This window comes from Nomascus leucogenys, chromosome X (genome assembly GCF_006542625.1).
Source record: "Nomascus leucogenys isolate Asia chromosome X, Asia_NLE_v1, whole genome shotgun sequence".
NCBI classification, from domain to species: Eukaryota; Metazoa; Chordata; class Mammalia; order Primates; family Hylobatidae; genus Nomascus; species Nomascus leucogenys.
In genome coordinates, this window is record NC_044406.1 from 94,250,019 (window position 1) to 94,263,517 (window position 13,499).

General features: G+C 45.0%; 1 protein-coding gene across 1 annotated transcript in view; it reads left to right on the forward strand.

Moving 5' to 3' along the window:
- FRMPD3 (FERM and PDZ domain containing 3) overlaps window positions 1-13,499 on the forward strand; it is an 83,476-nt gene that overhangs the window by 34,033 nt on the left and 35,944 nt on the right. Inside the window, exons 11-14 of the mRNA XM_030806514.1 lie at window positions 4,153-4,289; window positions 4,623-4,749; window positions 7,010-7,099; window positions 8,762-8,941. Coding sequence (XP_030662374.1) covers window positions 4,153-4,289; window positions 4,623-4,749; window positions 7,010-7,099; window positions 8,762-8,941 — 534 coding nt within the window. The remainder of the gene's footprint in view (window positions 1-4,152; window positions 4,290-4,622; window positions 4,750-7,009; window positions 7,100-8,761; window positions 8,942-13,499) is intronic.

Consider the following 13,499-nt stretch of genomic DNA (forward strand, 5'->3'; position numbering starts at 1 on the left):
CAAACAGCCTCAGGTTCATTTACCAACCTTCTAGGAGACAATGAGTTGTGGTTGCTCTGTGAATTTTGTAAGTTTAGTTCTCTTTTTTTTTTTTTTTTTTTGCCCTGAATTTCTTAATTCAAGCTTCCAAGGATTGCCTTGGTTTGAATATTTTAGAATTTAGTGACAAGATCATGTCCATCCTATCCTTCTGCTTCATGATGATATGGACTTCAGCTGTATTCTTTCTTTTTTACATGTAACAGCTTTATTGAGGTCTAATTGACAAATGATAAACCGTACATGTTTAAAGTACACAATACCATACGTTTTGACCTATGTTTATGCCCTTGAAACCATCACCACAATCGAAATATTGAACATATCCAACACACCCAAAAGTTTATTCAGGCCACTTTGTAATTCATCCCTCCCAGCCCTAGGCTACCACTGACCTGCTTTCTGTGACTATAGATTAGTTTGCACTTTTTAGAGTTATATAGATATGAGATCACATGGAATGTACACTTATTTTGATCTGACTTATTTGGCTCAGCATACTGATTTTGAGATCCATCTGTGTTGTTGCATGTATCAATTATTTCATTCATTTTTATTGTCAAGTAGTATTTCATGGTATGGATGTTCCAGAATGTGTTTATTAATTCACCTGTTGATAAATATTGGGGTTGTTTCCAGGTTTTAGTTATTACAATAAAGCTTCTATGAACATTCACATACCAGTCTTTGTATGGACATATGCCTTCTTTTCTTTGGGGTAAACACTTAGGAGTGTAATGGTCTGAGCATATGCTAGACCTCTTTAATTTTGTAAAGAAACTTTACTGTTTTCAAATGTAGTTGTACCATCTTTCATTCCCACCAGCCATGTATGAGAGTCATTTTCTTACATCCTTATCAGCACTTGGTATTTTCAGTATCCTTTTTTTACTTTAGTCATTCTGATAGTGCATAGTGGCATCTCATTGTGATTTTTATTTGCACTTTCCTAATGACTAATGATGTTGAGCATCTTTTCATGTGTTTATTTGATGCCATGCATCTTCTTGGGTGAAGTGTCTGTTTAGATCTTTGCCTGCTTTTTTATTGGGTTGTTTTCTTATTGAGTTTTGAGAGTTCTTTATATATTCTGGATACAAGCCGTTTGTTAAATATATTATTTGCAAGTATTTTCTTCCAGTGTGTAGCTTTCCTTTTCAGTCTCTAAACAATGTCTTTCACAGAGCAAATGTGTGAATTTTGATGAAGTCCAGTTTGCTAATTTGTTCTTTTATGGACAGTGCTTTTGGTGTCATATCTGAAAAATCTTTGACCCAAGGTTACAAGAATTTTCCTCTTTTTTTTCTAGATGTTTTATCATTTACAGTTTTATATTTAGGCCTATGATCCATTTGAATTAACTTTTGTATGTGGTGCAAGGTATCCATCAAAGTTTCATGTGTGTTTTTTTTTTTGCATATGGATATCCAATTGTTCTAGCACCTTTTGTTGAAAAGAGTATCCTTCCTCCACTGAATTGCCTTTGTACTTTTGTCAAAAATCTGTTGTATATATATATGTATATATATATACGTATATATATACGTGTATATATATACGTATACATATATATGTATATATGTATACGTATATATATACATATATACGTATATATATATATAAAAATATTCCTGTACTCTCTATTCTGATCTTTTGGTCTACTTGTCTGTCTTTATGTCAACATCACACTCTTGATTACTGGAGCTTTATAATAATTCTTGAAATCAGGAGATATTTGTTCTCCAACTTTGTTCTTTTTCAAAGTTGGTTTGGCTATTACAGGTCCTTTGCATTTTCATGTGAATTTTAGAATCACCATGATAATTTCTACCAAAACCTGCTGTGATTTGGATTGGGATTGTGTTGAAACTATAGATCAACTTGGGGACAATTGACATCCTAACAATATTGAGCCTTCCAATCCCTGAACACAGTATTTCTACACTTAATTATACCTTCTATAATTTTTCTCAGCAGTATTTTGTAGTTTTCAGTATATAGGTCTTTCACATGTTTCGTCAGATTTGTCCCTAATTATTTCATATTTTTTGATGCTATTGTAAATGATTTTGATTTTAATTCCAATTTTCAATTATTTCTTGCTAGCATATACAAATAGAGTTGGGGTTGGGCATGTTGGCTCATGCCTGTAATTGCAGCACTTTGGGAGGCTGAAGCAGGAAGATCGCTTGAGCTCAGGAGTTCAAGACCAGCCTGGGCAACATAGTGAGACCCCCATCTCTGTACAAAAAGATTTATTTTTAAGAGAATAGGAACACAATTGATTTTTCTGTATTGATCTTATATCCTGAAGCCTTGGTAAACTCACTACATTTGGCCCTTCATATCTACAGGTTCCGTATTTGTGGATTTTGAAAATATTCAAAAAGCAATAAAAAATAACAGTACAATAATAAAAAATGCAAAATTTAAAAATATAATATAATAACTATTTGCATAGCATTTTTATTTTATTTTAGTTTGAGACAGAGTCTTGCTCTGTCACCCAGGCTGGAGTGCAGTGCCATGATCTCGGCTCACTGCAACCTCCACCTCCCAGGTTCAAACAGTTCTCCTGCCTCATCCTCCCAAGTAGCTGGGACTATAGACATGCACCACCACGCCCAGCTAATTTTTGTATTTTTTAATAAAGACAGGGTTTCACCATGTTGGCCAGGCTGGTCTCAAACTCCTGACCTCAAGTGATTCACCTGCCTCAGCCTCCCAAAGTGCTGAGACTTCAGGCATGAGCCATAGCATCTGGCCTACATAGCACTATAGCACTTTTTTTTTTTTTTTTTTGAGATGGAGTTTCGCTCTCGGCTCACTGGAACCTCCACCTCCTGAGTTCAAGTGATTCTCCTGCCTCAGCCTCTCGAGTAGCTGGGATTACAGGCGCCCGCCACCATGCCCAGCTAATTTTTGTATTTTTAGTAGAGACAGGGTTTCACCATGTTGTCTAGGCTGGTCTCGAACTCCTGATCTCAGGTAATCCACCAGTCTCCGCCTCCCAAAGTGCTGTGATTACAGGCATGAGCCATTGCACCTGGACTTATATATCATTTTAATTGTATTAGGCATTATAAGTAATCTAGAGATGATAGAGGTATACAGGAGGATTTGCATAGGTTACATGCAAATACTACAGCATTTTATATAAAGGACTTAAGCATCCACAAATTTCAGTATCCATGGGGGTCCTGGAAGAAATCCTCCATGGATACCAAGGGAAAATTGTAGTTGTAGTAGTTTTTTGTAATTTTCTACATAGTAGAAAGTAGTAGTAGTTTTTTGTAATTTTTGTGATTTTCTACATAGATGATCATTGATGATGATGTATGTATTGATGATGTATGTATATATTGATGATGTACTCCTTTTCCACCGTCTCCTATATTACAGTGATATCACTGTGGCTCCCTAGTCCCTTAGTCCATACTGGTTCCACTTTAACAAAATGGGCAACTGGTCTAACCAAGGCTGACTCATTGATAGCTGGGACTGTGACCCTCAGCGTTTGGGGGTTGTCATACCCTTGGCCAGTAGTTCCTGGAGACCTCCTCTAGGATAGCATAGGGAAGATTGACTCATCAACATTTTTGTCCTTCAGACACCAAGAAGAAGAATGCCTCCCCCATCCCTGCAATTCAGCTCTCATCCTGGGCTTCTGGGCCAGGGCCCTGTGGAGAGTCCCTCCCAGTATCTTTCTCCCCTTGTTTCCATCCGAGCTAGTAAAGGAGCCTTGTATGGCTTGGGGGTGAGTATAACCCCCACGAAAAAAAGTAGGAAAGTCTCTTATAAAAGGAGGAAAGAAAGGGAGTGGTGCCATGTCTCACTTTTGCAGTGAACTGGACTGTCTGCTTGTACCTTGCCATTGTGTGCCCCTGCCACTGAGAAGAAGGCTATCTAGTATCTGCTGAATGAAGTGAGCAGTGTCTCTGAGACCTGAGCCTCCTCTGTTGTCTCTGCTCCAAGGGGAGCTCCTTCCTCTGTCCCTTGATCTAGCATGCCTTACTGATACTATGAGTATTGTCTGGGATGTAAGGGAGTAGATCGGGGGTGGGGAAGGAATGTCTCCTTCAACTGATGGGTTTGGACTGCCCTCTCTCACAGAGTCGGAATGATGTTATTCGAGAACGCTTTGGAATGGATCCCAAGCCAGAGATGCTTTTGGGCCTTGCTGCGCTCCACATCTATATCACTGTCTCAGCCACTCGACCTAGTCAGAAGATCTCGCTCAAGAATGTGGAGTGAGTTGTGCTGGGGCCCTTTGGGATGGGGGGCGAATAGCTGCATAGGGAAAAGGTACACTGGTTGAGCTATGCTATGCTTTTCAGAAATGTAGGGCATGGGATGAGAGTGAGAATTGGAGTCCCTCATATCTAGACTGTGAAGCCCTAGAGCTACAGTTTCTACTAGGGAGCTATGGCTAATGTTATTTTCCTGTCCCTGTCCCTTTTTCTTTCTCCCAGTCTCTATTCCTCCATCTCTACCTCTCAGATTCAGTCTATTTCTGTCTTACCATCTTCTCTGTGTCCCACTTTGCCTCTCTCACTAATCTCTTACTTTTCTTCTGCTTTTAGGAAGGAGTGGGGCCTGGAACCCTTTCTTCCCCCCTCCCTCCTGCAGGGCATCAAAGAGAAGAACCTCCGGAAATCTCTCTCTCAGCAACTGAAGGCTCACCAAACACATCCTTCCTGCGGCACCAAGGTATCCAGAGTAGGCCACTGGGCATGGTGCTCCAGGCACTACTGGCCGCAGGGAGATCCTGATTGGTTTCCCAGCAAAGTCTGGTCCTCTAGGGATCCTCACCACTGCTTTTGACTCAGGTGCACATACGGCTTGGCCAGGTGTGGGGGCAGTTGTGGAGAGGAGTCTTCCCCAAGCTGAGCATCCCAAAGAGACAGCTGAGTGACACATCACTGAGAGAGCTCAGGGTCCTCAAAGCAAAGGGGCCAAGATGCAGGAGATAATTCTCAGGTCCTTTTCACCAATTAGTCAGTGCCGACTGAGCATATATCATGTGGAAAGCATTAGACCCTAGGGAGGCACATGTTTTCCATGGAAATGACTAGGCTGGTGTGGTGGCTCATGCCTGTAATCCCAGTGCTTTGGGAGGCCAAAGCAGGAAGATCACTTGAGCCCAGGAGTTTGAGACCAGTCTGGGCAACATAGTGAGACAGCGTCTTTACTTTTAAAAAAATAATTTAAAAAAATGTAAAAAAAGGAAACGTACCTCTGTACCTCTAATTCATCAGTCCTAGGGTGTGGAATTCTGGGAGACAAAACCCCAGCCCAGGGGAAAGGGGGAGAGTTGGGGGCACAAGACCTGACCTGGAGAATGGGTCACTGGGTGGAATGGCGAGGGATCAGGTTACTGCCTCCACTTTCTAGTGCTCTGAGGGACTCCCACTGTCTGCTTTCCCAAGCCCGGCAGCAGCTTCTTAGCTTTGTAAGATTCAATCTGCCTGTGCTTCCTGCCCAAGAAGCAGGAGAGTGGTAAGACGCACTAGAATCAGCATGCAGATGTACACATGGGACGCAATCGCCCCCATACATTCCTCCCATTCCAGATTTCTTGCATTACCAACTAGCTTCTCTTTTAAGATGCAAATTTCCCCAGAGAGTTAAGCCATTCCCACCTTGCTGTGAATATTTAATCAGATTGTTTTCTTCTCAACTGAGCATCAGTGCTCACCACCATCTCCTCAAGTAACATTTTTTTCAAGGCACCCCAGTGCTTGGGTTGGAAATATGAAGATGAAGAGGGCCTGGTCTTGGCCCCTGAGTCAGGCACAGTCTAATGGGGAAACACATTAGTCAGTCCCAACACAGTGCATTAGGCACAGGTGCTCTGGAAGCACAGAGGAAGAACACTAAGCCCAGCCTGAGGGAGGTGGAAAAGGCCAGACCTGGGTCTTGAAAGACACATAAGAGTTTGTCTAGATGAATCCGTGGGCATGGGTCATGGGAGGAAGTGTTTCCCAGGCAGGGAGATCCATCTGTACAAAGGCCCAGAAATATGAGAAACCATGGTGCAAGGACAGAAATGCAAATCATTCAACCTAAGCAAGTACAGAGAATGCAAGCTGTGTGCAAGGGGTGAAGGTAGGGGCAAGAGGAGAGGCCAGAGAGGTTGGCAGGAGTCAGTTCATGGAGGGCCTTGTGTGCCAAGGAAAGAGGTTGTACTTCATCCTCTAGGCAGCTGGGAGCCATTGAAGGGTTTAAAGCAGGAAGCTGATGTGATTAAACTTATGTTTTAGGATGCTCCCTCTAAAACTTTCAAGTGTGGAGGCACTTGAGGGAAAGAGGGAAATGAGTGTCAGTCCTGAAGGTAACCTGGCTGTCACCCTGACATTGGTGGGAATGTCAAGGCAATGACTGGCTAGAGAAGAGGGATGGATAGATTGGAAAAGGAGCTAGGGGGTAAGTATCCAGATGATCTGGTAACTGCTGGCCCTCACATGAGACGATTAAGGAGGTGTCCAGTGTGACTCACAGGTTTCTGGCTCGATTGCCCAGGGGATGCTGATAGAGACCAGGTGCCTGAAGTGCAGGCTTGGGACTTAGGAGTGCTTAGTATGAAAGGTATTGAGTGGGACCCCCAGCTGGGGAATGACCAGCATCTACATGACTCTAGGGGTCTGAAGGATCTCAGGAGAGAGGTATGGATTAGGTGGGGCGTCAGTTAGTTGGAATTAAACCAAAAACAAAATGAGTAAGCTGGATACTTTAGGAATGAAGATCAGGAGGTAGGACAAGATTTTAGAAAGGGAGATGAGATACTAGAGGAAAGAGCTGTCCAAACTAGAACCTTGCTGCTGTTTTACAAAGGGTATCTTCACATCTCCACAGTGTCACTTGCTGACTGGTGTCTGTCCTAGGATGTTGAGACTCCTCGTTGAGAACATGGGTTTACTTTTCCTGTGCACCTCAGGCTTCTCATATTTCTGGATGGGTTTTTCCACAGGGCTCTGCAATTCAGGCAAAGCTCCAGTATCTACGAATTCTGAATGAACTTCCTACCTTCACGGGCGTTTTGTTCAACACTGTAGGCCTGGTCAGTGGGGCAGGATGGGGGGATGTGGGGAGGGAGCCCTTTGTTGGCTCTTGTCCTTGGGTGTGGGGGCAGGGGGGGCAAATATTTCTAAAGGCCTTCCTTCCTCTTCCTCCTCCTTCTACCTCTTACCTCCCTGGCCCTGCCTCTGCTAAAACAATAAAGTGGGAGGAGATATTTGTTTTGAGTATCCCTCCATGACCTTTTTTTGTTCCTCTTCCTTGATTTGGGGGCACAGCATACTTTTTCCATAAAGGGCCAGATAGTAAATATTTTAGGCTTTGCAGGCGGGCGATACTGGCAACTGTGGCAACTACTCAGCCCTGCTGTCAGATTATGAAAGCAGCCACAGACAATGCATAAACAAATGGGTGTGGCTATGTGCCAATAACTATTTATGGACACGAAAATTTGAATTTCATGTACTCTTCACATGTCACAAAACATGCCTCTTCTGATTTTTTTCCCTACCATTAAAAAATCTAAAAACCATTCTTAGCTTCTGGGCCATAAAAAATAGGTGGTGGGTGGTATTTGGCCCATGGGCCATGGTTAGGCAACCCCTGCTCTATTTCATTTTTGTTCCACATACTCCCACAGTCCCCTACCCTAGGTTTCCTGAGTCCTTCTACTTCTCCCCCTGCTTGCTCGGCACCTTTGCTGCAGGAACAAGGCTCTGGGGCAGGGCACAGCTGGTCCCACCCTAAGACTGTGCCCCCCCAGGCTAGTTTACCCTGGTGAAAGGAAATTCAAATCACCTTGCTAATTGGATCCAGGTGCTTGTCTTGGTCCCAGGAGCGTATTGTCAGCTAGTGCGGCACATCGGTGGAAAGCCACTTATCAAAGTGCCTATAGACAGGCACAAGAGGTTCCTCAGGGTGATGCTAATACCAGGGAATGGGCCGCCAGAGGACCCAAGCTTGATTCCTCCAAGGAGTCTGTCAAGACCTCTTAAGGGAATCCAGTCCTTCAGGCCAAGAGGTAGCCATTTATATACTGGGATTTGCAGAACACTGAAAGCCCACTGTCCCCTCCCACCTCCTTCATACACTGTCAAATCGTTCTTCCACCCACCTACCACTGCTAAAATTTCTATTGGCCATACCTACTGGAGTGCCCGTTAAAAGGTAAATCTCTGTTTAAGGAGGGAGGCTGCCATGAAGTACTCAATCAACCCTCAACACCTTAGGCAGAGTTGCTGTGCCAGTTTAGTTTTTGGCCTGGGTGAGAAGTGCAAGTTTGAGTGGCTGTTGGTAGGGGGAGGGTAAAGACCAGACACTGGGTGGGGGCCTCAAGTGGCCTGCAGCAACAAATGGAAAGTCCCTGGGGCTTGGAAGGGGAGGGTGCTCCAAAGGCCTCCAAACAAACCTCACCTACTTCACGATTTTGCTAGAGCCAGCCCTTCTGCCTGTGCACTTTACTCAACCTGCTGCTGAGGCTAAGGTGTTCATTTGGACCCATAATCTGGGGCTCTATCCCAGGAACCATTTTCTGTCCCAGACCATTTTCCCCTCCAGGTTGTCTTACTGTGGCACTGAGCCCCAGATATTTTCACATCCCATTAGCAGAGTCCAATGCATGTTTTCTATTTCCTCCTCCTGTCTCCTCTCCCCACCTCTTCCACCCTTCTTTCTGTGAATGTTGCCTGCCATTCTTGGCCACCAGGATGAGAAGCAGTCGGCCACCACTCTCCTGGTGGGACCCCGTCATGGCATCAGCCATGTTATTGACCTCAAAACCAACCTCACCACTGTGCTGTCCGAGTTCAGCAAGATCAGCAAGATCCAGCTGTTCCGGGAGAACCAGGGCGTGGCCCGGGTGGAGACCAGCATCATGGATGCCAAGGTAAGCCCTGCTTTGAGTGTCTCCTTCTGTTCAGGAACAGGCCTTGGGAATAGAGGAAGAAGTAAACTTTAGAAAAGAGAATTGGGGTCTGTTAGGTGAGGTTCAGTAATTCTGAAGTGGTTCAACCCTGGGACTCTTTGGGCTAATCTGTCTCTTCTCAGCCCTCTGGGACATGCCATTTTGACCACATAATAAGGTCAGCCAGCACTAAGGAATGCTATGGAGAGTCAGATCAGCCTGAGACAGTTCCTCAGCACAGGGCAGGGAAACTGGAGAACTTGGAGCTACCCCCAGGCCACTGCTTCCCATTTTTCTCATATCATAGCACACATAGACAATTATATTCACAGGCCGGCATGGTGGCTCATGCCTATAATCCCACGCTTTGGGAGGCCAAGGTGGGCAGATAACTTGAGTCCAAGGAGTTTGAGACCAGCCTGGGCAACATGATGAAACCCTGTCTCTACAAAAAAATACAAAACTTAGCTGGGCATGGTAGCACACACCTGTGGTCCCAGCTACTCAGGGCACTGAGGTGGGAGGATTGCCTGGGCCAGAGAGGTCAAGGCTGCAGTGAGCTGTGATTGCACCACTACACTCCAGCCTGGGCAACAGAGTGAGACCCTGCCTCAAAATAAATAAATAAATAAATAAATAGGAAGAAAGAGAAAGAAAAGAAAAAAGAAAAGAAAATTATATTCATGTGGAACATTGGGGTAAATGTAGCAGCCCCAGAGACCAGAGACTCTGTCCACCCCAGGTTCTGCCTGGCTGCCCCAGAAACTATAGGAATGAATATCTTGGCCCATCTCTACCCATTCCATGTGCACAGCAGTTGGGCGGCCCTGCCATAGGGACACGCACCTTGAGTCATTGAAGAGAGGGTGTCTGAGCATGTGAACAGAACAGAGGGGGCCTGGGAAGAAGGGGAACATGCAGAGCCTTGTCCTTATTTCACCTTCCAGAGTCCAGCCCTTCCAGAACCTTAGATTCATTCCCATAGATCAACTCTTTCGGACTGGCAAGCAGCTGTCGCCTGTGCAAAGTCTGGCAGTCTTGGTCAGCCACCCCCTCCACAGCTCTCCTGTTTGAATACCAGTGACCACTGTGGGTGGGGGGCAGGCCTGCCTGCCAGCTGGCGGAAGCTCTTAGAGGAGTTGCAACTTTCCTTTCTTAAACGATTTCCCAGGGGGAGATATTGGTAGCAGATTAAGAGGTGGAGTGTTTGCTGTTTCTAAAAGAGAAAATTATTTGCTTTATTTTTGTCTTTGTGAAACCCAGAAAGCTTTAATACGTTGATTTTTCCACCTGTGATTCACAGGATTCCCATTGGTTTAGGAACTGGCTTGGAGCCGATGTTTAATTGGCTTGCGGCTACCTCCTCAACCAATGGTTGCTGCACTCCTCAGATGTTGTTGGGTAAAAAGCCAAATGGACGGGCAGAGAAGGGGGCAGGGAAGACAAGGCATGCAGGGGAGATGTGGCTTCCTGAGAAATAAAAGGAGTTTAAAATAGAGACACAGCTTTCCAACTGAGTCTTCTATGTTCTGAGTGATTCTCAACATTGACTACACAATAGAATTTCCTTAAGTGCTTTAAGAAAAAAACAGATGCCTGGGTCCTACTCTCAGAGATTATGATTTCTTTGGTCATGAGTGAAGCCCAGGCATCAGGATTTATTTATTTTTTTCAGTTTCCTAGGTGATTGTGTAATGCAACCACTTTGAGAATGCACAGGCTTGAGACCTATATTACCAGAGCTCTGGGAGGAAACAGGCTGAACAGGGGATCAGTGGGTGTTGCCTGAGTGAGGAGCACTATGCTTATTTCTAGGAGTGATCCAGTGACAATTATGGGAATGAATGCTGCCCTGGAGAGGCTACATTGTCATTGGGGAGACTAGATTCACAAAGACACATGACCTGCCTTAAAAGCACAATATCAGAACATGTATAGAGCTCTGGAATCAGACAAGGCTCAAATCCCAGCCTTGCTGTGTGACCTTCAGAAAGTGTCTTAACCTCTCTGAATCCCGATTCCCTCAACTGCAAAATGGAATGCCTATCTCAAAAGGTTTTTGTCAGGATTATTATTATTATTTTTAATTTTAGAGATGGGGGTCTTGCTATGTTGCCCAGGCTGGTCTTGAACTCCTGGGCTCAAGCAGTCCTCCCAAGTCGGCCTCCCAAAGTGCTGGTATTACAGGCATGAGCCACTGCACCCGGCCTGTTGTGAGTATTAAATGAAAAAATGTACATAAAATGTCTTAGCATACTGCCTGGCACACAGTAAGTACTCAATGAATGAGACCTGTTATTTTTTCAAAAGCAAAACATCAGTAAAGAAAAAGTAATATGAAGTAAATGTTACAGACAAGTGTGATGTGGAATATGGAAAAAAAGAACAGGAAGGAGTTAATCAGATCTGGCTTCCCACAAGAGGGTGTTTTAAGCTGGATCTTGAAGTGATAGGCATGAATTAGCAGAGAGAAGTGGGATGTGTTCAAAGGCAAGGAGCAAGCACAGAAATAAGCAAGCCATATGTGCAGGTCGATAAGCATAGTTGCTTGGCTGGAGAGGAGAATAACGAGAAAAGAGATTGCAGAGATTGGGGGTGGGCAGAACAAGTTGGTTAAAAGCCTCAAAGGCCAATCTGTGGAATTTAGATTCAATGTGGTAGAACAGTGAGAATCCACAGTAGGTCTTTGAGCAGAAGGGTGATCAAATAAAAGTTGATTTGGACCAGGGTGCAAGATGGGTGAGAGCAAAGCTAATGTCAAGCTAGGGCAGTGAGGAGGGGATCATGGCACTAGTCCAGGAGTGAAGGGACAAGGACCTGTGCTGGAGGGACAGCAGTGGTAATGAGAAAAAAAGAGGAGATGTGAAACATGCGAAATCAGTAAGATGTGGGTGCATATTCTCCCCTGCATACCACTCTTGCACAGACAATGCACATGTCTTATTATACCTAGCCCTTCTGCCTACTTCATGGGTCCCAAGTACTCTGAAGAATGGTACTATGTGCCCAGCAGAAGCAAAATGGATGATATTGTGGTGAAAGGAGAAAGGGAAGATGGAGAAAAAAGATCAAGGTTTAGATTTGACAGTCATTTAGTATGAACTTGCTGTTGCTGGGAAGCATGCTAAACACAGAATTTTTTTTTTTTTTTAATAAAGAGGCTGGGCACGGTTGCTCATGCCTGTAATCCCAGCACTTTGGGAGGCCAAGGGAGGCAGATCACTTGAGGTCAGGAGTTCGAAACCAGCCTGGCCAACATGGTGAAACCCTGTCTCCACTAAATCTCCACTAAAAATGCAAAAAACAAAAAAAATCAGCTGGGCGTGGTGGCACACACCTGTAATCCCAGCTACTTGGGAGGCTGAGGCAGGAGAATTGCTTGAACCTGGGAGGCAAAGGTTGCAGTGAGCCGAGATCATGCCACCGCATCCCAGCCTGGGGGACAAAGTGAGACTCCGTCTCAAAAAAAAAAAAAAAAAAAATTAAAAGAGAGAAAAAAACATGGCTTGCTGGGTGCAGTGGCTCATGCCTGTAGTCCCAGAACTTAGGAAGGCACAAGTGAGAGGATAACTTGAGCCCAGGAGTTCAAGACCTGCCTGGGCAATATAGTGAGACCCCGTTCTCCACAAAAATGAGAGAGAGAGAGAGAGAGAAAACCATGGCTCCCTGCCTTCAAGAAGCTTACTTAGCTTGTAGGATAGAAATGCACAAATATGGCTGTGCACGGTGGCTAACGCCTGTAATCCCAGCACTTTGGGAGGCTGAGGCGGGCGGATCACCTGAGGTCAGGAGTTCATGACCAGCCTGGCCAACATGGCAAAACCCTGTCTCTACTAAAAATACAAAAATTAGCCATGCATCGTGGCACACACCTGTAATCCCAGCTACTCTGGAGGCTGAGGCAGGAGAATCCCTTGAACCCAGGAGGTGGAAGTTGGAGTGAGCCAAGATTGTGCCACTGCACTACAGCCTGGGCGACAGAGCGAGCCTCCATCTCAAAAAAAAAAAAAAAAAAAAAAAAAAAAAAAGCACAAATACATGGCACACAGAAGGAAGTGCCATAGGAGAGCTACCAAAAGCATGTTAGGGGAGTACAGGGGAGGACAAAATTCTGGCTGGGGGTATTAAGGAAAGCTTCTTAGAGGTGCTTTATATCAGCAATATTTGTGTTTAGTGAGAGGTGGCTCTGGGAAGGAATTGGGAGAGCAGGGTTGGGAAGCTTCTTACTAGAGAATGGCTTCCCTGGGCTCAGTAAGAATCTACCCACCGAGCCAGTGGTGTGCTGGAGCTGGCTCACACAGTGCATCAGAGCCAGCTGGGCACATCTCTCCCCATCTCTTTGTTCAGTGCCATCACGTTAATGGTTTGAAAGCAGCTATGGTGGGTGTATGTACACCAGGGAAATTGGCCAGTGCTACAAATTACTACTTGAAAGAACTGGCTGTGGGGCGGGCGCAGTGGCTCGCGCCTGTAATCTAGCACTTTGGGAGGCTGAGATGGGTGGATTGTTTGAGGCCAGTAGTTTCAGACCACCTTGGCC